We start from the raw sequence: 27,984 nt of genomic DNA on the forward strand, positions 1-27,984 counted from the left end.
TTCATTATAAAATTATTTATTCTTAAATTATCTGATAGCAGCATATTACAAAAACATTCCTAATTTTCACTGCATTACATGCAGAAATCTTGAAATGAAAGTAGTCTGGTCAGATCCTGGTACACAGTGTTTTGCTTTGAGGAATCCTGTGATAGAATACGTTTGATTGTTTAAAGTGCATATGACACGTCTTCAAGTTTTTCTAATTCTGGCTTGGTTTGGGGAGATAGTAGTGTGGTCAGTATTTATCAGTTTTACATCAGTTAAGTGGTAGTTCTAAAATTGAACCGCCACATACATTTCCATCCAAAATGCAGAGACAATTTACAGGTTAAACCGTCCTTTAAAGAGGGGGTGTTTTACTTCTATGGAGTATTAACAGCACAGAACATATTTAGATCACCATGTGACATTTTATTGTTTTAAAAATGCTATATTTGCTGAAAATGTTTCACTTTCATTTTTCTACGCTAAGTCTCCCCTCCATTTGCTCTCCACACTAAGTCACTCCCCCGTACGAGTTCTATTACAACACAATCAGCGTGCATCCTGCTAATGAAACTACTGTAAATCACTTCAGGTTTGTGAAGTTGTAGTATACAATTTTGCATCATGTTTCTGTATATTGGGTGGCGTTAGGCTTGTTGACGGAGCCTTGGACAGAATCTTACAGCTAACCTGGGAGAGATCACTAGATTACTCAAACATGCATGGGTGACATTTAAAAAATCTTCAGGTGAGTTTTTGCTGAGGGAATAATGTTAAAACAAGGTAGAAAGCTAAAAAAAAAATCTATTTTGCATAATACCTCCTCTTTAACAAAAGGTATTAACATAACTATTACGCAATATAGACAAGTTTTGGTCCGTGCTCACAGAATGATTGCTATATACAGTTTACCTCTACGTATGTCACAAAAATTTAGGGAAATTAGGGAAAATTAGTGTAACCTTCTGTCTAATTATGTTAAAAACATTTTAGTAAACTGTGGTGTCTAACCTCTCATATGCACTTTAAGTTTTGTTCATATTTTGGTTTTCCTGGCAAGAGGAGAGGAGGGGTACAGAGAAGAGAAGCGACCTAAAGTCCAGATGGGGAACACGTTTCTGTATGAGGTGTAGCTAATGGCACAGGATTTGTTGAAAACTCCTGCGATGTTCTCCTGAAAAACAAAGGAAAGGGAACAGTGTAAATTAAGGTGTAAATGGGACTCATCAGTGACCACCCACCCTCCAGTTCCGGAATAAAATTTCCTAATCATTTTTCCCACAGACTTGCCAAAAACTTAAAAGCTCAAGACTAATGGGCTCTTGGTAACTAATGACAATAAGATCTATCATTTTATTTAAAGAAGACCTTCCAGAGGAAATACTTAGAAGGAATGGCCCACTTCATCACCAAAGAAACAACAGAGAAGAGTGAGGCATTTCCAATTGTGTTCAACTGGCTCCCCAAGAATGATGCTGCAGGACAGAGGAGGGACACTTTTGTACAGTTTTTACACTTTTGTTCCTTTTCTCAAAACTGCCCTGACTCAGACCTACTGACCCTCTCTGACCAATCCTCCTGTTCAACTGCACTGAGACCTTTGAGAAGTGCAGTATGTTGCTGCAGCTAAACTTTGTCTCAGGATCAATAAAGTATCTCTCTATAACAAATGAAAATTTCTATTCTGTCAACTGAACAAAAGTTTTTTGTTGTCAAACTTGAATTTCTCCTTTGCTATGGATCATGTATCTAAGAAAGAACCAGACTTTCTTTCTCTAGAGCTGTAGGATATTTTGCTGTGATCTTTTGTACCTGGGGCCAGTCTCCGTTGGGCAGCTGTTTGCTGATGAGCAGTTGGACTCCTCTCTCTATGGCCTCTGTGTCTGGATGTCTGAAAAAGGAGAGACAAATATTAAAGTGGAAATAAACACTAAATCACGTTTTTCTGCTACTAAACTGTGTATATGGTGTTTTAATAGGGTTGCCTACTGTTCCATAGTGCTTTTTGGCAACTTTAGTGCAAACTGAGTGTATTTTGTAGTTTTATGTTCAAAACTCCTGTCTCCAGAGGCCACTGCGATTTCAAGTTCTACATGACATCACACAGGAAAGCCCTAATTACCGTCCAGTTTATTAGCTTATGTAACATATGGTTGCTGGTGGAGTTTAGGTGTTTTGTTCGACTTAAACAAACATTGTATTTTATTTATAGCCTGTAATTAGTAGAGGATTATACCAGATAAAACAGTTTAACATCAATACTATGTTGTAATTATGGGTTTGACGTGTGTATATGTGTGCATGTGTGTGTGTGCATTTGTGTGCGTGTGTGCGTGTGTGCGTGTGTGTGTGTGTGTGTGTGTATGTGTGTATGTGCTGGTAGATTTTGTCAGTGTTAGAAAGTGGAAGGTTGTGTGGTAAGTTTGTCTCATTCTCAGTATATGGACAGGCTTCATGTAAAGCTCAGAACCTCCAGAATTCCCTCCCTGAGCTGCAGAGGCTGCACTAGCACAAACTCATGATTGGCTGCAGAAGCTGCGGTTTAGGTTCACCTGTGGTAAATATTTATTGTAGTTTTACATCATTTAAGTGTCAGTTTATGGACAAAAGAGTGAAGAAAAGTATAAAAGTACCAGTAGCACTTTCTAGCGAGTTCTAAAACAAGAATTAATGTACAGGGAATGACAGTTTAAACAAAATAAATCCAAAACGCCTAAACGGGACAATGAACGCTCATATTCATCACGGGCTCCTGACATGTCCTGATGTGTTGTTTACATCTATTCTATTCTTTTTTTTTTTTTTTTTTTTTCAGACTTAAGATCTTAAAAGTTTTTTGGCATTATTCCATAGACATGCATGGAGACTACCCCAGCATCACAGCAAAGTATCAATAGATACAGCATGCTTTGTACCTGACCGCCATGAGGCCCAGCAGAGCCCAGCAGGTGTTGTGGATCTGAGGCTCAGAGCTCTGGACGTATCTCCTCTCCTCACATGACTCGAAGTCCTCTCCCCAGCCTCCCCCCTCCATCTGCTGGGACAGGAGGAATCGGCACGCCCCCTCCACCTCTGCACACGCAAGACTAGAGGGGGAGAGAGAAGAAGGGGGAGAAAGGGGAGAGATAGAGGAGAGGGTAACAGAAGGGAGGGAGAGTTAGAAGGAGAGAAGAGAGCGACGGGGAGAGGGCGAAGAAGAGAAGAATAGAGGGAGGGGAGGAGAGAGGACGATAGGAAAAGGTAAGAGAGGGGGGAGGTGAGAAAGAAGAGAGGGGGAAAGAGAGTGAGAAGAGGGGGCAGAGTGGAGAGAAGAGGAGGAGGAGGAGGAGGAGGAAAAGAACGGCATGGAAAGAGACAGCGGGGGAGAGAGAGGATTGACAATGCAAAGAAGTCATATTTCTTGATCCTAAAGGCTAATATTAAACAATCTTTAGTAATTCACGTTGTCATAGGTTCTTATTTGTTAATGAGATTAGGGCCCAACCAATAAATCGGTTGACCAATATTATTGGCCGATATCAGCTATCGGCCTAAATCTTCACGATATGGGCCGATAGTCCATGTGGACATGTTATACACATTATAAATCTTATTATTATATATAATAATATATATAATATTGCATCCATGTAATTCACAATTTACAAACAGATAAATGTCCTGATATGTGGTGCAGCATCAGTGTTTATCAGAGGAATAATTTGTCTGTGTGTAACGTCATACTGAATGAACCCCCCAGAGTCACGTCACATGACACATGTACTCTTGTTTACACCAGTACTGAGGCTCTGGCTTTAAATGCTCTTGTGTCTGATCCATGACACTGACTATAAATAAAAGTGAACTTGAGCGCAGTTTGGGCCAGCAACAAAACTACAGCTGTTTTTATCAAAGTGCGAGTGCGGAGCAGAGGACTGTCCCGCAGACAGAGGACTGTCCCTCAGACAGGGGACTGTCCCGCAGACAGAGGACTGTCCCGCAGACAGGGGACTGTCCCGCAGACAGAGGACTGTCCCGCAGACAGAGGACTGTCCCGCAGACAGAGGACTGTCCCGCAGACAGAGGACACACACACAGCTGTTGTAAACATGCTGGATTATGTTCTTTTTAAGGATGATCATTTTGAGTCAGGATTAAAAGGACACTTATTTGTGAAGACTTGTGATCTGAGAGGTGCCTGAGTAGTGAGTGTTGCTAATGTGTCATTTTGAAGTTACTTTTGGTTCTTTCTCATTGGTTAACACTTTGCTGCTGTAGCTCCCACACATAAACAACCTGTTTTCTCTTCCATTGGCCTAGTGTAAAGTGACTATAGTGTCTGTACACATGTTACTGAACCTGCCTTGATATGTAAATGAGCCATGAATAGAGATGTGAATGGTTTGCATTTATGCATATACCGTAATTAATTATCACATTTATGATAACCGCTAAAGGCTAAGGAGTAATTTACTTAGGCCTACTTACTGTCTTTAAATATGACCACAAAGAGGCAAAATAACAGGAAATGTAGCCTAAATAAACCCTAAAAATCTAATAGAGCTAAACCTAAGTTTTATAACAAGTTGAAGATTTACAATGAATTTTAACATCAGTAAATATATCGTCTGTTATATTGGCTATCAGCACCTCCAAAACCTGTTATATCAGTATCATATCAGATCCAGAAAAATCCATATTGGTCGGGCCCTACTAAAGATGCTATGTCACTTTTCTGGTGGAGGATCCATCATCTACTTGTCTGTGTGGAGATGTCATACTGTGGAACATTTCAGGCAAATCAATAACATCTCCATGGAGACAAGCAAGTGTCTGACCCTCCATCTAAAAAGTTACATCTTGTGCATCTTTAACCAAATGAAGTGTAGTTTGTCTGTAGAAATCTTGTCTATTTATTTAATAATAGTTGACTGAGTTTAGTTGGATTTAATAAGAAACTGAATAGTTTAATATCATATAGTTATTTTGCTAGATTTTAAACTATATGCTAATAAAAAACCTTAACTAAATGTTGTACACTGTGTGGCTCCGAGTACTCACCCGTCCTGATAGACATGACCCATGCAGGCGAAGGCTTCCAGACCGAACCATGTCCCGTAAGTGAAGCACACGCCCCAAGACCTACACACACACACACGCACACAAACACACACAGGCACACAAACACACAGGCACACAAACACACAGGCACACAAACAAACACACACACTTTTAGGTTTAAAATCATCCGTTTGGAACCTACAGACACAGATAAAGAGAACAAAGGGGAGGAGGAGGGAAGGAGAAAAGGAGAAGGGGGAAGAGGGAGAGAAAGATAGAGACGGCACAAGGAGAGATAGCGATAGAGGAGAGAGGGGGGCACTGACAGAGAGAGAAATGGAAAAGGAGAGTGAAATTGTGAGAGAGACACAAATAAATGAACAAACAGAAACAGATGAAGAAGGGAAGAGGGTGAAGGAGGAGAAGAGGGAGAGAGGGGAGATTGGGACAGAGGAGGAGAGAGGGAGACAGAGGAGAGGGAGAGCGAGAGAGAGGAGAGGGAGAGACGGAAAGAGTGGAGGGGAAACAGACAGACAGACAGATAAAGAAGAGAAGGGAGGAAGGAGGAGAAGAGAGGGAGAGAAAGAGAGGATGGGGAGAGAGTGGAGAGGAAAGGGAAAGAAGGAGAGAGAGGAGAGGAAGAGGAATAATAAATAAATTAAGAAATAGATAACAAAAACAAATAAGGAAGAGAAGAGTGGGAATGAGGAGAGGAAGGGGAGAGAGGGAGAGGAAGAGAAAGGGGGGGAGAAGGATAGAAGAAGAGGAAGAGCGAGAGAAATTTAAAATCATTGGTTTGATATAAATTACAATATAGACACACTGACCCTTCCCAGGATCCATCGGGCCTCTGCACTCTCCTGCAGTAGTCCAGACCTGCTTTGAGAGTCGACCTGCACAAAATACAACCTTTATTTTTATTTCATTCGAATATTTGTACCGCCACTCTACTATGCATTTGTTTGCTATATTTTAAGGGCAATGTACCAAATTTTCCAATGTATTTGTACTCCGGTACTGATTTATTATTCAGGTCACAATAAGTCTGCTGTGTACTGTCCGCATCTAATTATAAAGGGTTTTGTTGTCCAATAATCTGGTCTCTGAATGCATACGGTAAGAGACGGATAACTTTGAACCACTGCAAACTGTTTAAATTGAACCAGCTCTGGTTTTTATGTTTTTAAAATGAAAAAAAATCTGGTACAGCGGCTTTGAATCTCGATATTGATCTAAAACAACTTGAAAAAAGAAAAAAAGTCAGTCAACGTAGATGTCATCACAACAAAGTTCCGCTCTCTGTTGGACCTTATGAATAGTTGAGGATAACTACACCAAATTGGCTATGCAATGCTACCAAATCCTCTGTGTATCACCAATTACAAAAAAAAAACTAAACTAAAAATGAAAAACGTACAGAACAGTGGGTGTGTACTGGTGGCGGTGAAAACGCGGGCAGATCGCAGCAATGACGAAATGTGTACAGGAGAATAAAGATGACTCAAACATGCACTATGTGGTGGAAATTTAAAAACTGGGTGTTGTTCTTTCCGTTGTCCGAGTAATAAGTGTTAAAAGCCATACTATTCTTTGTCTAATCCTGTCTTTCTCAGGAAGGCTATAGGTACTTTTGCGTTTTCCATTTACATGTCTGCTGTTTATGTCACATGTTAAGTGTTTGATTATTCTAACCTGTACACAGATGCTCATGTAAAGGTGTTATATTTCAGAGCTAAAAAAGCCAAATGGCCAGACTAACTTAAATGCAAACTGTTGGATGGGCTTGGGTAGTATTTAAGTGTTGTTACCCCACTGCTCTGGACTCACTGCAGCAGACACTGTCAGTCAGTAGTGAGACCGTCTGTTACCGGAGCAAACGTTATAAACCAACCTAGACAGTCTTCTTGTATGTTTTGGTATTATTTTATTATAGATAATTTCCACAACAAATACACATAGTTCGAGGGGGTCAATGAGAAGGAAACTACTATAACATGGTTAAAAGCTCTAAAAAGTCAAATTTTCATGATATATCCCCTTTAATATCTTTCTGTCTTTGGTGTGAGAGATCCAGTGGTGGACGGTAACAGTAAAAGTAGTTAAGTACTCTACTTAAATACAAATTTTAGGTATTTGTACTATACTTAAATGTAGTTAATATGATTAACTGAGATTCAGGAGCAGGACAACACCTCAGCCGCTCTCTCCTCTCACCAGCGAACCACAACTCACCTCAACCACGCCTCTAATTTCCCAGAAGCCTATATATAGCAGGCTTTCCCTTCATCCCAGTTTGTCTCGGCTAACTCAACCAAACCCTCCCATCCCCTATTTTGTTCGTCTTTCAGTCATAAGACCCCTACAAGGGGGGTCCCGTTCTGGCTGGGCCAATTGCAGATTGAGACGGAGCCCCCACCCATAGTCTCAACCCAGTCATCTCTGCCCCGCTTTATACATTATCAATAAACTTCTTCGCACTTTGTCGATGTTGATGTGGTCCTAGCTAGTGAAGTATATTTTAAAGTGATACTTTTTACTTTTGCTTTACTACATCTGAGAGCAGATATCTGAACTTTCTACTGCACTACATTTTTGAACAGCACTGAAAAGTAAAAGTATTTTTTATTCTTCTCTGAGGCAAAATGAAAAGGCTGAGAGTTTATTTTTAACACATTTGTAGTTTGAACAAACAACAATACACAAGTAAAACAGCTAAAAAAAAAGATTCATTCTATTGTTTCTGCTGAACAAAATTCAAATACAAATCTTTATTAACGCCTCTACATTTGTACATTTGAAGTATTATTAGATGTCAAAATCTGCATGACAAACTTTTACTTTTTACTCTTTAAGTACATCTTAAAAGAGGTACTTTATTACTTCTACTTAAGTAAATTATTTAATGTGATACTTTTACTTGAGTATTTTTTTTGCTCTGGGATCTGCACTTTTAGGTAAGTAACAAAATGCAGTACTTCTTCCACTACTGCAGGAATGTGTACCTGATCTCTTGCGTTCTGTGCTCAGGGTGTTTGTGGTGGAAGTGTTTCAGGGCCTGTATCACTGCTGAGGTGCACTCCACATACGTGTAGTCGATCATTATGTCTCCTGTACAAACACATAAAGGACCATTTTAGAAGTAGTTTTAGAGGCAGAAACATATTCAGTCTGTTTCCTTAAAGGTGCATTGTGTAACTTTTCACCTGCCATGGACATGTTATTGTTTTGTCTAGAATGTTTCACAGTATGGCATTAAACCGTTCTATATTCATGGAGACCAAACTAGACCAAGTTACAGGTCAGATCTGTGGAGAATGTCGCTCACAGTCAGAATGTCTGTTTTTCTAGGTATTTTTGAGCTATAAAACTACCTGTACTTGAATAAATGTATCATAATGCCATACTGGAGTAATTGGAGTAATTTCCACTTCTGAGCTTAACTGTTCACCGCAATCAAGTCTAACTAAGCTACTTTAAAGGTTTTGGGTTGGGGGTTAATCGCATGCTTGTTTCTATACATGTCATTGCTCTGCCTGGAATGTTCGACAGTATGACATTAAACATCTCTACTTTACATGTATTCAATTACAGGTGGTTTTATAGCTCTAAAATACCTAGAAAAACAGGCATTCTGACGGTGAGCAGGGTCGCCTCTCCACAGATCTGACCTGTAACTTGGTCTGGTTTAGTCTCCATGAAGACAGAAAGGTTTAATACCATACTGTGAAACATTTCAGACAAAGAAATAACATCTGCATGACGAAAAGCATTTGACAGACCCTCCATCAGAAAACTTACACAATACACCTTTAAGTCTTATCTAAACAGCTTAACATGCATGCACCCTCAATCATTAATTTTTGATATATATAAATTTAGTTAAAACCAAAGAAATTGTGTTCAGAAATAGAAACAAAACTAAATAATGCAGCTTAAATATAGCTGAGATTCCAGGAGACTGACCAAAGACCTCTGAAGGGTTGAGCAGCTCCAGAAGTTTTCCCCCTCGTTTGGTTTCGTATGTCGCAAATCCTCCGTCTGAGTTTCTCATGCTCAGCAGCTGCAGGCACCAGCAAAACAATACAAAACATGGGGTATTTCTTTTCATAAGGGTAAATGTTTGTACTTTTGTGATTCCAAATGTGTTTGTCCCACAGACTTTTCATGAGATTATAGAAAATAATAATAGATAGATAGATAGATTAAAAAAAAAAAAGATTTGGGCTGATTTTTAAAAAAGTAAAAACTCTTTGGCACTTCCAATGCAAACTGCGCATTTCTATACAATTTTTTCACATTTTTTATCTATCTATACACTTCTTGTTCTGTCAGACATAATACGTCCTTCAAAGATAACCAACTGTGGTTTCTGATTAAATACCCTAATTTTACCATGTATATGAACAAAATGTGTCTTGCCCGAGTACAGATATACTGTATCTCTTGAGGTCAAAATAAGTCTGCTGTCTACTGTCTACGTCTAATTTAGGGAGACCAGATTTTCAAAATAAAAATCTGGGACAGCCACAGTTTGGGTTGATTGGTAATAATAAAATTGTGAAAAAAGTACGTAATTAAGGAAAATTGCAATGCACGCGACACTAATGTGAGTCAGTATAGTCACATTTTCTTTATGTTTTGATCATTCTTAAGTAGCTTTTCTGTATTTTACCTAAACGAACAACAATGTATGCCTCTTTTTACTGTTGACAGGGATCAGATTGGTCAAAAATAGAGACACCTGGGACATTTCTTGTATAAAACTGGTACAAATCACTGGTTTTGGATAAATCTGCTGGGACAGAGGACACAGGCCTCAAAACTGGGACTGTCCTGGGTAAACGTCTGGTCACCCTAATCAAATTATAAAGCATATTGTCCAGGAATCAAGAAGTGTGTATTAACTTGCCAACAATGGTAACTGGTCATATTTATATAACGTTTCTGTATAAAAGCACAGGACAATATAATGACTCCGCTGTCAAGGCACTCAAAGCGCTTTCCATCCGTTTGCATAGACACTGGAGGTGAGGCAGTTGTCTTGCCCAAGGACACGTTACGACAGTATTGAGAGCTGGGATCGCACCGCCAACTTGCAGATCAGTGGATCTCACCGCCATTCAATGTTTATGTTGCGAGCGGGACTGTATAAGGTAAGTGAGGAATAACTAAAAGTGTTTCAAATGAAGTTCTGTTTTTGATGTTTATAAGAGAGTTAAAATCAAGTAGAGCATTTCAAACACACACACGTTGTATATCTTTCCTTATCTCACACTTACCACGTTGACGGCGTCGTAGAGCCTCTCAGGACTCACAAGATCCGAAATAAAAGCACATTTTTCTTGCAGCAGCATCACAGACTTCAGGCCCTCGGCAGTGCAGTCGGCCACGATCCAGCCACAGTCTCTGGTGCTGAAGGGGAATCCGCCCTGCATAGAAGTTACAGCGTCTATGACCAAGTGGACTACACATTTTACTAAAACACTGTTATGATCATATATTTCAGATTTGACGAAAACATTTACAAAACAAGTGCTAGTTTGGCAGTTGATTAGTAACCTGATTCATCAGCCCGTTTCACTTTGTAGAAACTGTCTGACCTCGCAGCAATAGGATACGTTCGCTCGACGGTAGGACAGGTTTTTTATTTTTATTTAACCAATCACTGCTATTTGGTTGTGACGTATGTAATGCACCACTAACGGGGCTAACTGGTATATTAAGCTTTTCCCAAATCCCATAGGAAGAAAGACAATAACGTCTTTCCCCTCAATAAAAATCACCAAACATTCTCTTTGTTCCGGCTTTAAATCCTCGATCTCGGGAATCGTTGCCAACTCAGAATATATGGCTCTTCGCTGATTGGCTGGTGCTTGAATTCACACTTCCAGGGTTCTTGCAAACTGTCTAGTGTAATACGATTCCTGCCCTAGTCACTGAAGAGAAATGAAATTGAGAGGAGGCACTAGGTGGCACCAGACTAGCTAGTTGATTAGTGCTAGATAATAAAACATACATTTGATATTATCCCACCAATTTAAGTAGAAATTTGAAAATCATCCACACCCGTCACACGCACTTTACCACAGCAATTTTATCAAATGTATACTCAGGTCATTTACATCCACAAGGTTTGGGAAAATCTATAGCTGAAATTAGGTCTGCAAGATGAATGGGTATCGAATGGAAATTGCAGACATGTTCTGAAATGTGACTCTTTTATTAGTTTGTCAGTTCATATTTCAGTGTTTTTGTCAATTCTTCTGCACATGTTTAAAACGTGAACTTCTGTTTCATTCACATTTTTGAGTAACCCTTGATTATCAGCCTGTCTACATCTCCAAAGCTCAAAATGCTCTGTTTCTTGTGATGTCATGTAGTAAAGTGTTTTTAGTTTGAGAGATGAAAACACAGCCTAAATCTGCAAGTTTGTGTGTTAAACATGTGTGAATGAAACAAAACACAACTCCAGGTCTGTTTGTGATGAGGAAAAGTTATAACATTTTAACAACATTATAATACAGCTCAGAAAATAGAAAAGAGTAATATGGGCCCACAAAAACAAAGCATAGTTATGAGGTTATTAGTACCTTGTTCATTTGTCTGTAGTACTTCTTGTATTCAGGAGGGTTCTCTGGGATCTGTGGAACATAAAAATATTACAATATGACATCAGCACATTGTAGAATCTCTATTAAGGCTGACCTCGTGTTTATGCCACCATATTGGAGGTCAAACTATCCATCTGGACAAACATGTAGTATTTTTGTGTGATAAAATTTGAATTGAATAACAGTAGTTTTGACCTGTGTTGCTACTGGATGTTCTGGCTGGAGTAAATCTGCTAATGAAGGAGGCCAAACTATCTTTCTATCGGATCCCGGTTGATAAAGATCGCAGATAGAGGTGGATAGAGGACATAAAACGAGGGATGGAGCCCACTGAGTACAGTTGTCTGTACAGTCAACATTTTATTTCTGGTGAGGGACCATCTCCACACAAACGAAGAAGGGATTTACACTAAATGAAATGATATATACCAAAAGTATTTTTCTCGCCGGTGTACCAGCACAGAATCCCCCCCCACCCTCACTTTCGCCGGCAAGGAATCCCCCCCACCCCAGCCTCTATTTCCACTGTCCCTGATCGCTCCAGCTCTGATTTTGACCCCCATTCTACTTTCCCTGGCTGTTCAGGAACAGATGTAAGGGCTTGGTGATCAACAAAGATCTCATGCATCCTGCTACAAAATATTTATAAGCTTCTAACGATGTGCAGCTTTTCAGTTCTTGGTTAGTGTAGGACAATATCAAATGAATGAAGTAGTTAGAAATATCTGGATACTAAAGGCTGGGCACAGAGTGAGCGTTGATTAAACTGACAAAACGCTCCATCGGAATTAGATCGGGATCTATTCCACAACCCAGGAGGACGACTTCAGCTTTATACCTTTGACGGCTGATCTAACGAGCTGGTGATTTTGGACAATTTTATGTCATTTGCGCTGTTTAAAGTCACCATGATTATACTGAAATAAACTGAATAATCCTAGTCTTGACCTCCAGTATGGCCGCCAAAACATTAAATCACGTGACTGCCACATCACAAGCAAATCCTTAACAGATACTTTGCAGCTGCTGTCATCAACATTCCCTGTTTAAATCCATTTAGTATTTTTTCTTGGGTTTACAGACTCTTAAAACTTACTGGACAGAGTTTGATAATGTGTGCATTGGGTCACCATTGTAATTGATAAACATTCTGCCATAAATGTACATGTAGAACACCCCCAGTGTGGTGTCACAAATTTTCTGTTTAACTATCAGATTGCAGATTTGTTGACCTGGTTTATGGTTCATTTCTCGGAAAATTACTGGGCCTGTCCTCATGAAATAAAAAATGGCTCAAAGGTCAACGTTTTCTCTGCCAGTAAAAAAAAAGCAAACAAAAAATTATTCATTACTCGTCATTATTTGTTCACAAAAGATTTAGACAGTGGTGCCATTATTCAACTGTACACCTTGTAATTGTTGTCTTGTGGCAGGACTTTAAGACATAAGATTAATGTGACAAGTTTTTGGAGTCAGTCCCAAACAAACAAAGGCAAAGTTCAACATTCGTGAAATGTAAGAATGGAAAATAGTAAATCTCCCATAGTCTCTTCCCTCCATCTGGGACGATTAAACAGGTTCTATTCACACTTACTGGAAGATGTTTGGAAACACGCGGATGACGACTTTGGGTGTAGTCACCAACACTGGGCAGGTGATACAACCTTGCAACCTGCCAAACATAACCTGCCAAAGTTTTTCATGGGGGACGTGACCCTAATCAAGTCTTCAATGTCACTTACAGGTAGCTGGTTGTAACTGTTGATATGACGAACATAAGAGAATGCTACAATGACATCTTTTTTTAAAAATTTAGTTACAAAAATTATAATACACAAATTACCAAAGGCAATTTATGAAAGTAAAAAAACAAAAATACAATGAAATCTAGATGAAGAAAACCATACTGTTGCCAAGAGAGCCCAAAGGGAGTCGTTATCCTCTGATTCTGGCCAACCTTCTGCACTAGTGCTTTTAGATTTAACTGCAGCTTTTGATACAGTGGACCATGCCGTCCTCTTAGCTCGTCTGGAACAAGTGGGCATCAGGGGCACCACACTGAAATGGTTTCAGTCCTATCAGACAGACAGGACCTTCTCTGTTCAGTTAGGGCAGTTCATCTCTGTGGTGTCCGTGTTAAAGTGTGGTGTGCCCCAAGGAAGTATATTGGGCCCTGCTTTATTTGGCCTTATATGCTTCTTTTGGGATCAGTATTTGAAAGGCACAATGTTACTTATCACTGCTATGCTGATGTGCAAATTTACCTGCCACTTCAGACCAACTGCTCTGTACAAGCACTAGTGAATTGCTTAAAGCAGGTTCAGGAATGGATGCAGTCAAACTTTCTCAGTTTAAATAAGTAGAAGACAGAAATAATTGTTTGTGGTCATTCTGATCTGTTGATAAACTGTGACAGTGCCATTACTCCTCTGAACTTCTATGAAAAAGCATTTTCTAGAAATCTTGGTGTCATTTTTGATTGCAATTTTAAATTTGAAAAGGTTTTTGAGGTAAATCAAATCGTACATTCCGCATCTGCACTTTTAAAAGGTCATTCATCATGCATTTGTGACGTCATGACTTGATAACTGTAACTCTTTGTCTGCTGCATTGGCCAAGCCCAGCTCAGTTGCCTACAGGGTCTAGACTGCAGCAGCTCACCTTTTAACTGGAAAGAAGCAGAGGGACCATATCACCCCTGTTCTTAAATCCCTGCAATGGCTCGCTGTACATTTTAGAATCCATTTTAAAATTGTAATAATCGTTTTTAAGAGTCTTAATGGCATGGCACCTTCCTACTTATTTGAACTCCTCCAGCCCCATGTCCCATCCAGAGGTCTGCGCTCTGCAGACGAGCACCTCCTAGTTATTCCCAGGTCCAGGCTGAGAACCACAGGAGACAGGGCCTTCTGTGTGGTCGGTTCACGACTTTGGAACACTTTGCCTTTGCACATTTGAACTGCACAGTCACTAGAGCACTTAAAATTCTTGCTCAAAATGCACCTTTACTCCTTGGCATTTGCCCACAGTTAGGAAGAGACAACTTGGCACCTCACTGTTATTATTATTTTATGATTATTATTCTGCTTCATTTTTATTGTATGTTTTATTTCACTGTAAATGTTGTTCAGCACTTTGGTAAACTTTGGCTGTTTTAAATGTGCTTGACAAATAAATTTGATGTGATTTGATCCGCATGTTTCCAAACCTCTGCCGGTTTTGTGACGTAAGCATGAATAGAACCCATTTTAAAGCACTAAAACATGAACTTAAAAGTGCATATGACAGGTTGGATTACTCATTTCAGTAAAGTTCACGTGACTTTATGTAAGGTTTGACCGGATTTGCCCAGATTTTAAATTATGGTGTTGAAGTGTATAATTTTCCTTCCTGGGTGGACACGGGCATCAGATATGACTTTAATAATACTAATACTGATACTAATACTAATACTAATAGAGACTAATAAAAATACATAATATCACCTTTATTTTGTTAAATGAAGGTTTAAACTGTCAGAATTTTTTTTTATTTTGTTTTAGAATTCACCATTACCTACAGTTTTTTTTTGTACTTTTCATGTTTTTTTTCCCCACAAACTGCCACTGAATTTATGTAAAACTATGAGAACTACTGACCATGAGTACTATCCCAGCAAACCAAATCAGAATTAAAAAACATGAAAGCGTGTCATATGCACTTAAAGTCACTTTTAACTTCAATTTCACTTTTACCTGAGTGATGTTGAGGAAGTGGTGAGCATGCTTTAGACATTCTGTTAAGGAAGGTTCATCCTGAGCCCCAGCCTGGAAAATTACACCAAGAAAGATAAATATGTTTATAATACAATTAGAATAATGTCTAAATAAAAGATGCTGACACTTAATTACCTCAAGAAAAGCCTGAACTGCAAAACATGTGTCCCAGAGCTGAGAGCCATTGGTGCCCTGCAAAAAGAATGAATGAATAAATAAACTGCAGTTATAATGTTGACTTCAGACTTTTTGGTATAGACAAAGTTAAAACTCTACTCTACTCTACAACTCTACTTACTGTTCTATAAATCTATGTTTTATAATCTCAACAGAACCTTTGTCACCACAGTCTTAGCCTGCAGAAAGAGATATATCCAAGTTTGTCTCATTCTCCGTATCTGGACAGGCCATGGTTCATGTGAAAGTTCAGAACTTCAGAATTCCCACCCTGAGCTGCAGAGTCTGCACTAGCACTGATTCATGATTGACCATTCATATCAGAGAGGAATTTTAGGTTTAAATAAACCAAATATCAGTATTAAAACTGGCAACCCAAATAAGAGAATCTTGTGAGGATCATTCTGCTTTCTGTTTGGACAATTGTCTTTAGAATTTGTAACTAAGAATAAATCAGCATTACAGTTGTTTTCTGGAAAAGCTATATTTGATTTGAACATGTTCAGCTCATGTCTGAGGACATAGTTAGGTCATGTTTATGAAATTTAAAATCTAAATTATATACAATTCCTTTCTCACCTGCATTTTCATCCCATCTAAGCCCAACCTGTAACACAAACACAGCATAACTAAAGAGCAGAGTTATTATGATAAACTTTTCTTCATAAAATGAGCCAGACCAGAGGTAGTCGGGGATCCTGGACACATGCTCTTTGAAAGCTGCAGATGCTGGACCCTCTGCGTACCAGCGCACCAGCATGTTTATCGTCTTAGAGATCTGAAAACACACACAAGGGGCAGAAGAAAGGCAGAGTTCAAATTCACACAGCAATAACCACCAATCACAGAGCAGCATTTGGTTTGGGCGGAGCCAAAGGTGAAGCGCACAAACAAACATAATTGTTGTTTCATTCACATATTAACACAAAACCCTGTATATTTAGGTTGAGTTCTCCTCTCAAACTGAAAACACTCTGTTCCACCTTGTGATGTCATGTGGTAATACAGGATGATTTCAGCCTGGAATTGCCCAATTTCTACTAAACAAAAAGTAAAAGGAGCTGTTAACTTGAAAACTGCCACTACATGAGATGTAGACAGACTAATAATTTTGAGGAGGTAACAGCATTAGAACTTGGCGTATACCTCAGAATCTGTTTTGTATAATATAGGACCTTTATAATACAGACTAGTTAGTGAACAGATATAAATCTGGTGTGAGCTTGGTTAAGTAGATTACATCCAGAAGTACAGCAATTCCACAGAAACAAGCAGAAGGAAGTCAAATAAGAGTCAGGTTTGTGGAGATGGGTGCCAGCTCACAGAAAGAACACATGTTCTTCTGTTTTTCTATAAAAGATCCACAATGACAAAATATGCTTTTATTCTATTTTATAGCTAAAAAGTTACATATTATGGCTTTAAATTAGACGGCAAACAAAGCTATTATTTTAATACTTTGCAAATCTAATCGATGGCAGTCACAGTGTTGGTCAAATAAATGATACTGATGTATTACTGCAGACAGTTCGCCAGCTCTGTTCACCAGACTAGAGCTGTAGTCGGCTGCCGGTCGATTAGTCGAGTAAAAATGGGCCGTGGCAAAAACTCTCAAAACTATTATGTATCTCTGTGTATCTGATCCAACCTGCACTCACAAGACTACACCTGCATGGGGGAGTTCACGCAAAAACTACTATTTATGCAGAAGAAGTACCATGAAACAAGGACTGTATTTAAAAAAGGACAGATTAAACTTGTGATTCACAAATTGATAGACACTAACAACCAATTAGTTAACAAAATAACTATTGATACTTTGCAGCTGATGTCATCAGCATTCCCTGTGGGTGTGAATCGAGCCAGGACAGACTTTAATCTGAGTTTAAGTTTAACACAATCTGGCCAGAAAGAGCTGCCTCAGTTCAAACTACAACAGGTGAGATGACTCATGCTGTTAAACAAATCCCTCTAAAATAACATTACAGTCACAAGCTCGCGAGCAGCGTGAAGTCAAAGCACAGTATACTTTATACTAACAGTTCCGATTAAAATCTAACTCAAGTAGCAGAGCTTCAGCCTGCACTAACCGGTCCGATGCTGATGCACTTGGTGAAGCGGTCGTCGGCCTGGATGTGGTCATACAGTTCCTCTACAGCCCTCTGTCTCAGAGCAGAGCTGTGGTGGGACTCATACACGTTTAACATCACTGAAACAAAGAACAAGCAGCAAGAAGATTAAAGGTCTTATATTACACAAAATTAACTCTTGTGAGCTTTAAGCCATATTATAATGTTGTTATCTCATAAAAATAGACCTGGAGTTGTGTTTTGTTTCATTCACACATGTTTGAGTAACCCTTTATTATTAGACTGTCTACATCTCCAAAGCTCAAAATGCTCTCTTCTACCTTGTGATGTCATGAAGCAATAATTTTCAAGTTAAAAGCTACCTTTTAATATATTTCTTATTCTGTAAAGCACTTTCAATTACTTTGTGTACAAATGGTGCTATACAAATAAACTTGCCTTGCCTTTAACCTTTTGTTCAGTTGAGACCGGCAATAGAGTTGGGCTGGAATTATCCAGATGACAGTGGAGTGCTTCCTGTATTACCACATGACATCACAAGGTGAAACAAAGTGTTTAAGTCTGAACTCTAAATATGCAGAGTTTGCGTGTTAAACATATGTGAATGAAACAAAACACAACTCCAGATCTGTTAGTGAAGAAAACACAACAAGTACTAGTAGTAGTAGTAAATACTGACTGTATGCGATGTTGAGCAGAGTACTGTGAGGTGTGTACAGGTCGCATTGGGCCACGTTGTTTCTCTGAGACGGCCAGTGGATGGCATTGTAGTCCTGAGTGTACAGCTCCTGGGAACATAATAGAATGAACGTTTCATATTGTTGTTCCATTCATCTTAGACAGAGTAACAATATACAGCTTCAGTCTAGATCTAATCAGCAAAATATTACATTAACAAAAACTGTGACAAAAAATATCAAGATAATCCCAGAGAGATCTGACAGATAAAATATGATCCTGTAGCGCCCCCCGGTGGTTTGCTCCGTGGCTGATTTGCTCTAGTAATCCCATAACACAATGAGAATACCTGATCTGGTTTCATCCCTGAAGCGAAGCAGGGTTGGGGCTTGTTAGTACTTAATGGGAGACCTGGTGCCACGGTGAGGCAGCAGTGGCTCTACTCTTAAGCATACTGCTGTTGTGTCCTTAGGCAAAGCACTTCTCCCACCTTGCCTGTGTATGTGTGGTGTCGTGTAAGATTGTGCATCTCTCAGTGGTTAATTAAACTAATAATGCATAAGTGTAAAGTGGCTTTGATCTTATGGTAGTAGAAATAGTAGTAGCAGCAGCTATAACTACTGCAGTGCAGTAGAATCTATTGTAGTAAGTAGTAGTGGTAGCAGCAGCAGCAATACTATTAGTAGTAGTAATAGTAGTAGCAGTAGTAGTACCTGTCTAAGGTTGAGTACTACCTGGTCCTTGTCTGCTCAAAGCTGTACAGTGTAGTCATTTTTATAGTAGTAAGAAGTAGTAGCAGCAGCAGCAGCAGCTTTAGTATCTGTAGTAGTAACAGTAGCAGTAGCAACAGCAGTAAAAGTATTAATATTAGTATTAGTACTAGTATTAGTAGTAGTAGTAGTAGTCGTTGTATTAGTAGTAGTGATAGCAGTAGTAGTAATCATACTAGTATTAGTAGTAGTAGTAGTAGTAGTAGTAGTAGTAGCAGTAGTAGTAGTAGTACCTGTCTGAGGCTGAGTACTAGCTCGTCCTCCTCTGCTCATAGCTGTACAGTGTAGTAATATCTATAGTAGTAAGTAGTAGTGGCAACAGCAGTAGTAATAGCAGTAATAGTAGTAGTAGCAGTACCTGTCTGAGGCTGAGTACTAACTCATCCTCGTCCGCTCGTAGTCGTACAGCGTAGCAGTAGCTCATGGGCAGATAGACCTGTCGGCAGTGGCACCAGAGCGTGGAGGGGTGAGCGGGCATCCAGGACGGGAACAGCCTGGGGACAAACAAGAGCCAGCTCTATCCAGCTCAACAGCTCGAGGTCTAAGTGTACTAAATCACTGCACAAAAATGAGCCTCACCACATCTCAGGCAGCAGAGTGTTGAGTCCATCCCAACTGTAAACATTTAAAACGGCCAACCAGAACTTCCCCCACGACGGGATCCCCACAGCTCCTCCTGCAGCAACATATATGACAGCTCTTATTTGATGTAAAACTCAGCTGCATTACTGCCAGACTACAAGGGTTAGAATCTCATTGTTGGAGACAGTGTGGCCACTCAAATGCCAATCACTCTCATATTTTTTGGACATGTACAAAATTAAAATCATTCTTGGACAATGTGTTTGAAAAAACAGATACGATCTTGACTTATGTTGTCCCCAAGGACCCAAAGATATTTTTGTTAGGCCTTCTGCCTGGAGAGGTGATCAGAAAAGCAGACAGATACCTTTTTAAAATTCTGACTTCTAATTCTAATTCTAGTATAGCTCTGTCTGAAGCTATATTACTCAAGTTAGACTTTAGTCTGAGCTTTGTTTTAACACAATCTGACCAGAAAGAGCTGTCTTAGGTAGAACTAAAACAGGTGAAGTGATTTGGGCTGTTAAACAAGTCCATCTCAAATAACATTACAGTGGGCACATTTACATGATGTTTTTCAATTCCGAATTAATTGTTCTGAATTAAATTGTTTACATGGAAATAATAATTCCAAATTGAGGTTTACATAAAAAATACGTTAAATTGGTTTATTTATTTCCGCTCAGCGTGTGGGGGTGGGGAAGGGTTCTGATTGGCCAGGGACATGAACGTATTTACATCTACAGGAAGAAAACACACACTTCAGCTGCTACCGGCTTTTTTGTCATCTTGGTTTGTCTTTACGCCACGGACACAAACAAGATATAAACTGTTTTCGCAGTTGTACCGATGATAATTGTGGAGCAGCTGGAGAATTTTGTCATCACACTTTATGTCTGTGAGCTGAGGAGGAGAAGGGAAGAGTGTCGGAAAAAGTCAACGGCTGCTCTACCTCAGCCCACTCCCACATCCCGCTCGCAAATCCAAGGAGCAGTGGATGAAAGTCCGAAGCCAGGACTGTTCAGGTCAGAAGGGCGACACAACGAGCAAGTTTACATGATCGAAAAATTAATTTGGTTTTAAAATCGGAATAAGCCACCCACTTACTACAGAATTAAGTTTAATTCCTCATAATCATTTTCATCAGGAATAAAGTGTTTACATGGTCTTTTTAAAGCAGAATTTTTTTTAATTCAGAATTAATTTATTTTTATTTGAAATTAAAGCTCTCATGTAAACATGACAAGTCACAAGTTAGCTTGCATTAGCCTATCCTTTTTCAATTCATTCTCACATTTTGGGTTGAAAATCAAACTTCCAAACAGGACCATGAACACTCATATTGATCAGAGAAACCTGAAAATGTATTGTTTAAATCCATTTTAGATTTTTTGCTTGAGCTTTCAGACATCAGGTGGTGATTGCAAACGTGTAGACATACATGAAGCTCAACTCAAATTGAGTTACTGCAAATAATCAATATTGCGTGATCTATGTTTGGTGACACATATGGGTCTTCTTTTCAGTGTGACAGTATTCCCAAACCTTTGCTGTGAAGGTTGTTTCTGGCCCGGACCATATCTGGATCATCAGGGTCAACTCCTAAAATCCTCAGCGACGTGTAGCTCAGGGCAGTGCCAAAGACTGTAGATTTATCCTCTATATGTCTGAGAGAAGAGAAATGCATTAGTCAAATCCAAAAATGTGCATTTTGTCTTCTTTTAACATGAACAATTTTGGTTCTTTTTAGGACAATACAGCAAAAGATGATATTGTCAAATCTGGAATATGTATTAGTCAAAGTCAGAGTTTATAATATAACTGTATATCTCAGAGTAGTTTTCAAACCCCATACTTCTACTCCTACTTGTTTAATATGTTGTACAGCTCTTACTTGAGTAATATTTTCAATTAAATCATAATACTCTTACAGTTAAAGTTGTGGCCACTCCTACACATCTACACGTCTACAAGTGAATCTACATGTGACAAAAGCTTTTTATAATAATATGAAATAATTTGTACATTTGTGTTTCTTGCAGCTCCTTCAGATATGATTTAATTTGTCTCATTTTTGTGTCTGTCCTTTGAAAATACCAAATTTTGTGCCTTATTTAGTATTTTGCTCTTCCAATTATATATCAGATGTTATGTCCTGAGTTACTCTTTAAGTTACTCTTACTTTTCTCTCTTTTTTGCTCTTACTTATAATTTTATTATGAAGTAATTTATCATTTTATTTTGAAGTACCATTCCTAATGAAGTAAAATGTTACCTCTGCAAAATATACGTAATGTTACTGTAATAATGGCTTTAATAACGCTTCTGTCTATAATAAAAATGTATTTTTGTAAGCATTTCAAAGTCTGTTTAGTCCATATAACAGTTACACTTATTAAAATATGTGTGATTATTTTTTAAAGTTACAATGGTCAGATAAAACATACAGCCCCCAGCCTCCGTCCTCCAGCTGAACCGATCGCAGGTATCGCACCATCTCTTTCCTCCACTCCTCAGGTAACTGGATCTTAGCCACGTGACAAGTGATCAGCAAACCTAAAACAACACAACAAAGATATTCAACAGACAGTGTCACCTGTAACCACAGCTGCCCTGGGGCTGTCTGACGCGCACATGGCTGCCATTCTGTATCAACAGCATCTTCAGCATACAAGTGCCTGAAGAAGATTCTCTAATTTCTACTTAAGTGGGTGGGATAATACCTGTTGTAAATATGAATTATAGTTTTACACAAACCAATAAGCAATTTGCAAAGAAAATTACTAGAAAATTACAGGAAGCTCAGAGTTCTATTTTAGAGTTCCATATTCACACTAGGGAGAATTCTATCCAAAAGTTTGGCATAAGTTACACACAGGAAATATTTTTTCTGATATTTTAAACATGATTTAAACAAAAGTAAGATGTTTCATTAAAACTTTCTTATAATTTTTATTTCTGTGTACATTAGAGGTGTTTTGGCTCAGTGTACAATATGGTTGCTCTGTAGCGGTTAACGAATTCCCAAGCCTAATGTCATGATTTCCTACCAGGAAGTCAAAAAATGGCCAAACTGGGAAAAAAATTATAAAATTGTGAAATTTAAAATATAATAATCTTAACTGTGCTTTAGCAAAATTAGTGGTTTAATCTGTCACAGGCACTTTAGCCAATCAATCAAGGACAAGTGCCTCATGAGACCATACTGATAAGTGCAGTGTGATACTGTGGCAGAGTGGTTATCCTGTCTCCTCCTCTCAGTAAGGAGGTTGTGGGTTAGACTCCTGATCTCTCAGTGTGGAGTATATTTTGTACCTGGCAGCAGAAACAGTGGTCCCCCGTAGTCTCCGGCCCAATGTCCGTCTTCAGCCTGGAGCTGTTTGTAGAAGTTCATTCCTTTGAGAGCAGAGTCCACAGCTGTGAGAGCCGGAGCAGAGGCAGGCACGAACTTACTCTGGATAAAAAAAAAATCATACTGGCAAGTTAGCAGGGGTGGTGGCTGTTACCAATAACTGATATTTAGCTTTTCAAATCCAAAGAAAAGCCCACAAATCTATCAGAAAGGGCCTATATTACACTATTTTCTGAAAAACAACTGAACAGAAGGTGAAAAGGTAGCTGTTAACTTGAAAAGTGACGCTTGTTGAAATTTTGTGTGAATGTGTGAATGAAACAAAACACAAACAGGTATCTTTTTGATGAGGTAACAACATTCTAACATAGCTTTAAGCTCAGCTAAGGGGGTCCTAATAATAAAAAGTTGTAGTAACAACCAAAAATAAACTTTTTTCACTTTCTTAAAAATAATCTCTAATAATAATAAAAGTCACATGATTGTGTAAACATGTCTCTTCTGTGTTTAATTTTGGTGCAACGTGACTTATGCAGCTTTCACAGTAGAGGGTCTGTCACTGGCTTGTGATTTGAGCTAATGTAATAAAACATTATATAATGCAAAAAATCAGGTGTTTTTAAAGGACAGACACAAAAATAAGACAAACTCAATCATATCTGAAGGAGCACTGCAACAAACACAAATGTTTAAATCATTTCGTATTGTCACATAAAGCTTTTGTCACTTATGCACAGCCAGAAGAGGAATCAAACCTTTTACTCAATTAAGTTAAATAATAAATAAATAAAATAAAATAAAATAAATATTACTCAAGTAATAATAAGAGCATGCTGCTAGAAAAGTAAAAATTTCTTTAAAAAGTTAGTCAAGTAAATGTATCTGAGTAAATACAACTGAGTGCTACCTACTGCTGGACTTACCTGATAAATAACTTCTTGTTCATGTTTCACAAAGTTTTAAGAGTTTTCAGGAAGTTAGGATATTATTATATAAAAAAACCTTTATGGTAGAGGGTCAGTCACTGTCTAGTTTCTATGAAGTCATTACATTGGCTGAAAGTAGATTAAACACTAATTAATCTCCATGGATACAAGCAAGATGGTCAAATTACAGGCCAGATCTGTGGAGAGAGGACCCCCTCACAGTATGAATGCATGTTTTGTTAAGGTACTTAATATAGGGCAACAAAAACATCTATAATGACATAAATGGAAGATAGACAAGTTTAATGCCAAAGCAATAATGCAACCATGTTTTAATAATACAATTTGTTCAAAGTTCATATTTGAATGGTCAGAGAGTGGTGTCTTTGCTCACCGTGTCCAGTCCAAGTGAATGTGCCTCCAACATCGTCTGCTCCCTCTCCTCCTCCTCCTCCTCATCCCTTGAAAACCTCCACGTCTGTCGGCCCTCCTCATTTTTCAACCTCCACCTGTTTAAATCTGTGACCGCTTCAGTCTTGTACGGACCCCCACGCCGACGCAGACACCTGGGGAAGAGAGTGCGCCTTCAATTTATTGAATATGTTTTTTTGATTTGTCTGATCTCATGGTTTGGCAAAAAAAAAAAAAATCGCTTTCCCAGATGTTCAAATGGTCCTGTAAAGTAATGACTGTACTCCACACAGCTTCAGTTCTCGTACCTGGTCCCAAGACGCAAAAGTATTTTCAAAACAACTGTAATCTAGCAGCGGTTTGTTTGCCAAATAAGATGAACACTGCACCTTAACTCTTGACATAAACATCACTGACACACAGGTTGGCGGTGCGATTCCAGCTCCCACAGGTGAATGCTGTTGTTTTGTCCTTGGGCAAGACACTTAACCCACCTTGCCCCCAGTGTCTGCGTACACTGGTGTATGAATGTGCGTGTGAATGGAGGACTGTTTCATTGATAAAAACAGTGAAGGTAGAAAAGTGCTATAGAAATATGACCATTTACCACATTTTTAGTTATGGGTTATTTTGATTATTTATCAATTAAATTCTAAATCTTATATCAGCGTGTAAAATCAAAGAAATTCTACATTCTGATATAAATAAAGCTACCTGAACCTGATGTCCTCTCTCTGTCTCTGTCAGGGTTCCCACACATTGCTTGAAATCTTTTACCAAGACTTTTCAAGGATGTTTTTTATTAAAATAATCATGGCATCTACAAATACATGACTCCTATTTTTCTACTAAAGAGGCAGTCTAACTAGAGTCAAAGTCCACAGAGATGCAAATGAATTCCACTCCACAGCAAACACACTATGATCATGTAGTTTCATATATTCGCTTTGTATTGTGGCGGGATAGTGTTATATATTTAAACTTATATTTAAACAGATTTTCAAAAGGTTATAGTGTTGAACTCGAATTAGACGGAGAACATCTATGAACATATCTGTTGGCTACAAATTATTCTTATTGAATAGTACTGTGACCTTATGGTTGCCCTTATAAAACAGAAAATTATAGACAAGAAAATTTGTGCAAAATTTCCTGCATTTTGGTGGGGTTTAGTAGCCGGGCTGGTGCCACCTAGTGCCTCCGCTCAATTTCATTTCTCTTCAGCGACTAGGTCAGGAAACAAAATACACTAGACCAGGGGTGCTCAATACGTCGATCGCATCTACCAGTTGATTGCCAAGGTCGTGTGGGTAGATCGCCGTGTCTGGTTTTGGACTCGGTCTTGTCTCTCACTCAAGGTCTGACACTCAACAAGTGCGATCATATTTCATTACGGCCGCTGCTGTTGGTAATAAACTTGTAGCGGGGTGCAGGAGCGTGTGGGGCGTCTCAGTGCAGCCTGTGCGCTCATTTGAAACCCGCGGAGACTCTACGGCACAACACAAACACACACGCTCCCTATGCACGGCTCGTCTGCAACAGCGTGTGCCCTCGTGTACCAGCGTGCATCACAGGGCAGGTTCAACTTCCTAAACATCCTACCTGTCCATCTGCCTCACGTCAGCACGCCGCCCCTCGCCTTTTCACGCTCTCGCTCCTTCCTGCGTACAGCGAACACAAGCCCCTCCCACAGTGCGCACTGATTAGAAGAGTAAGACCAAACGTGAAGCAAAAACAAGTCTAAATTTGTGTTCCATTGTTGGCACAAAGCAGGTCTACAGCATAGAGCAGATCTACAGAACAGACCTGCTGCCACATTTGGCTGAAGTTTGCCTAACAAAAGTGCACAAATGCATCTGTGTTTGTCACGATGTGCATTTGGTTTGGTAAATGTGCAGAGGCTGGTAAATATCACTGCAAAACCAGAAAAAAATGCAACTCCAGTTTGGAACTTTAATAAACAGGTTTAAAAATCTTCCTTCACTTTTTTCACAGTTTTGTGTAAAGTGCCAGAGGAAGTTCTCTAAAGAAGGGGTTCACAAACTGTGGGTGAGGGTCCAAAAAAGGGGCACAGAGTGTTTCAATGCAGTTTGCTTGGCTTTGTATTAGGTAGATCTTTATGACTTGGTCATTTTGTAAGTAGCTCGCATGCTGAAAAAGTGTGAGCACCCCTGCACTAGACAGTTTGCAAAAACCCCGGAAGTGAAAATCCGGGCACCCGCCAATCATCGAAGAGACATATATTCTGTGTTGGCAACGATTCTCGAGATCGAAGATTTAAAGCCGGAACAACGAGGATGTTTGGTGAATTTTATCAAGGGAAAAGACGTTATTGTCCTTCTTCCTATGGGATTTGGGAAAAGCTTAATATACCAATTAGCCCTGTTAGCGGTGCATTACATACATCACGACCAAATAACAGGGATTGGTCAAATGATAAAAAGTACCCGTCTACAATAGCGTGAACGAATTCTATCACTGCGGTGTCAGACGGTTTCTACAAAGTGAAACTGGCTGATGAATCAGGCTAGGGTTTTAGAAGAGTTCCCAACTTTTTTGTTTTTTTCTTAACTGTGATGGCAATAACAGTCTCTTACTTAACCATAACACTGCAAAGCAAAACGGGGAGAAATTTCAAAGACAACAAATGTATTTTCCAGAACATCTGGCTCTTTATATCCCTTAATTTTCCATGTGTTTTGCATTTCTAGAAAACAGGACAGTTATTTTCCAGGTTTTCCAGGACGTATGGGAACCCTGTGCTGTGTTTACCCTGTTTCCTGCTCTCAGTAAGAGGTTGTGGGTTAGACTCCTGATCTATGAGTGGAGAGTCCATGTTTTCCCAGTGACTTAGTCCTCTGTCACCCTCCACCCAAATACATGCCAAATATACTGTAGCATGACTAGTGATGTAACAGTAACCAAAATATCGTGATTTCGTATCGTCAAAGGTTTCGCAATAATATCATGGACCATCACAATATATCAAATTACAAATCTGTTTGCTTAAATGAACAGTTATAGTGCAGCAATAGCTAAAAAACAGAGGGAACTACATAGACCATGATCCTTTGCTCTGTTTCAAGAAGTTAGAAGCACTTTGAAATCTTACTTCTTTAGGTTAAGTCTTGTCAAAGCATTTTAAGAGGAAAAAGTAGAATATTCACAGTTTTGTTAATCTCCACAAAATATTGCAAAAAATATCATACCGTGAGATGCATATCGTAAAAATATCGTACCGAGATGCGAATATCGTTACATCCCTAAGTATTACACCTGCAATTGCATAGTATAGCGGTATATAACTGTAAATAACCTATATTGAAATGGTTCTGAAATTAACATGGCATCATTTAGATTAGAACTTCTAAATGAATGTATTCTATATTTCTACTAATTAAATCAGAGATCGCCGAAGTAAAATAAAAAAATACAATACTCACGTGCCCTCAGTCATGACAGCAGGTTGATAAACAGATGGTAAAATGTGTATTCTCCGCAAAGTATCGTGTTTTGGGTCAAATTTGAAGCACTAAAGACGAATTTATGCGGAGTTTTGGACTTGAAAACTGTAGAGATCCGCTGGAGTTATTCTGCAATGGAA

The 27,984-nt window shown here is 39.0% G+C and overlaps 1 protein-coding gene across 2 annotated transcripts; it reads right to left on the minus strand.

The window, feature by feature from the left end:
• Positions 1 to 27,983, minus strand: lss (lanosterol synthase (2,3-oxidosqualene-lanosterol cyclase)). 2 transcript variants are annotated; one of them, XM_055163831.1, is made up of 23 exons: positions 27,824 to 27,983; positions 25,983 to 26,041; positions 24,364 to 24,535; positions 23,007 to 23,145; positions 22,139 to 22,247; positions 21,237 to 21,358; positions 19,689 to 19,785; positions 19,468 to 19,603; positions 18,341 to 18,449; positions 17,662 to 17,780; positions 16,252 to 16,349; positions 16,151 to 16,178; positions 15,530 to 15,586; positions 15,374 to 15,445; positions 11,619 to 11,669; positions 10,308 to 10,457; positions 8,992 to 9,088; positions 8,031 to 8,136; positions 5,856 to 5,921; positions 5,029 to 5,109; positions 2,904 to 3,074; positions 1,801 to 1,879; positions 1 to 1,162 (listed from the first exon to the last, which is right to left on the minus strand). In XM_055163831.1, exons 2-23 carry the CDS (start codon positions 25,988 to 25,990, stop codon positions 1,025 to 1,027), a joined length of 2,205 nt encoding a protein of 734 aa, XP_055019806.1. In that variant the 5' UTR covers positions 25,991 to 26,041; positions 27,824 to 27,983; the 3' UTR covers positions 1 to 1,024. The 2 variants fall into 2 exon arrangements, with proteins under 2 accessions (XP_055019806.1, XP_020788939.1); XM_020933280.2 differs by lacking the exon at positions 25,983 to 26,041.
• Between the last annotated feature and the right edge of the window lies 1 nt (position 27,984).

Source organism: Boleophthalmus pectinirostris, unplaced genomic scaffold (genome assembly GCF_026225935.1).
Source record: "Boleophthalmus pectinirostris isolate CB_2022bp ecotype Guang Dong unplaced genomic scaffold, ASM2622593v1 HiC_scaffold_1, whole genome shotgun sequence".
NCBI classification, from domain to species: Eukaryota; Metazoa; Chordata; class Actinopteri; order Gobiiformes; family Gobiidae; genus Boleophthalmus; species Boleophthalmus pectinirostris.

What these genes read in the sequence shown, in the direction of transcription:
- lss (XM_020933280.2), bottom strand. An exon ending in CAGTTCAGGCTTTTCTTGAG is followed by an intron (nt 15,446 to 15,529) that starts GTAATTAAGTGT and finishes GTAATTTTCCAG; the next exon opens with GCTGGGGCTCAGGATGAACC. An exon ending in GGTCATGTCTATCAGGACGG is followed by an intron (nt 3,075 to 5,028) that starts GTGAGTACTCGG and finishes CTCCCCCTCTAG; the next exon opens with TCTTGCGTGTGCAGAGGTGG.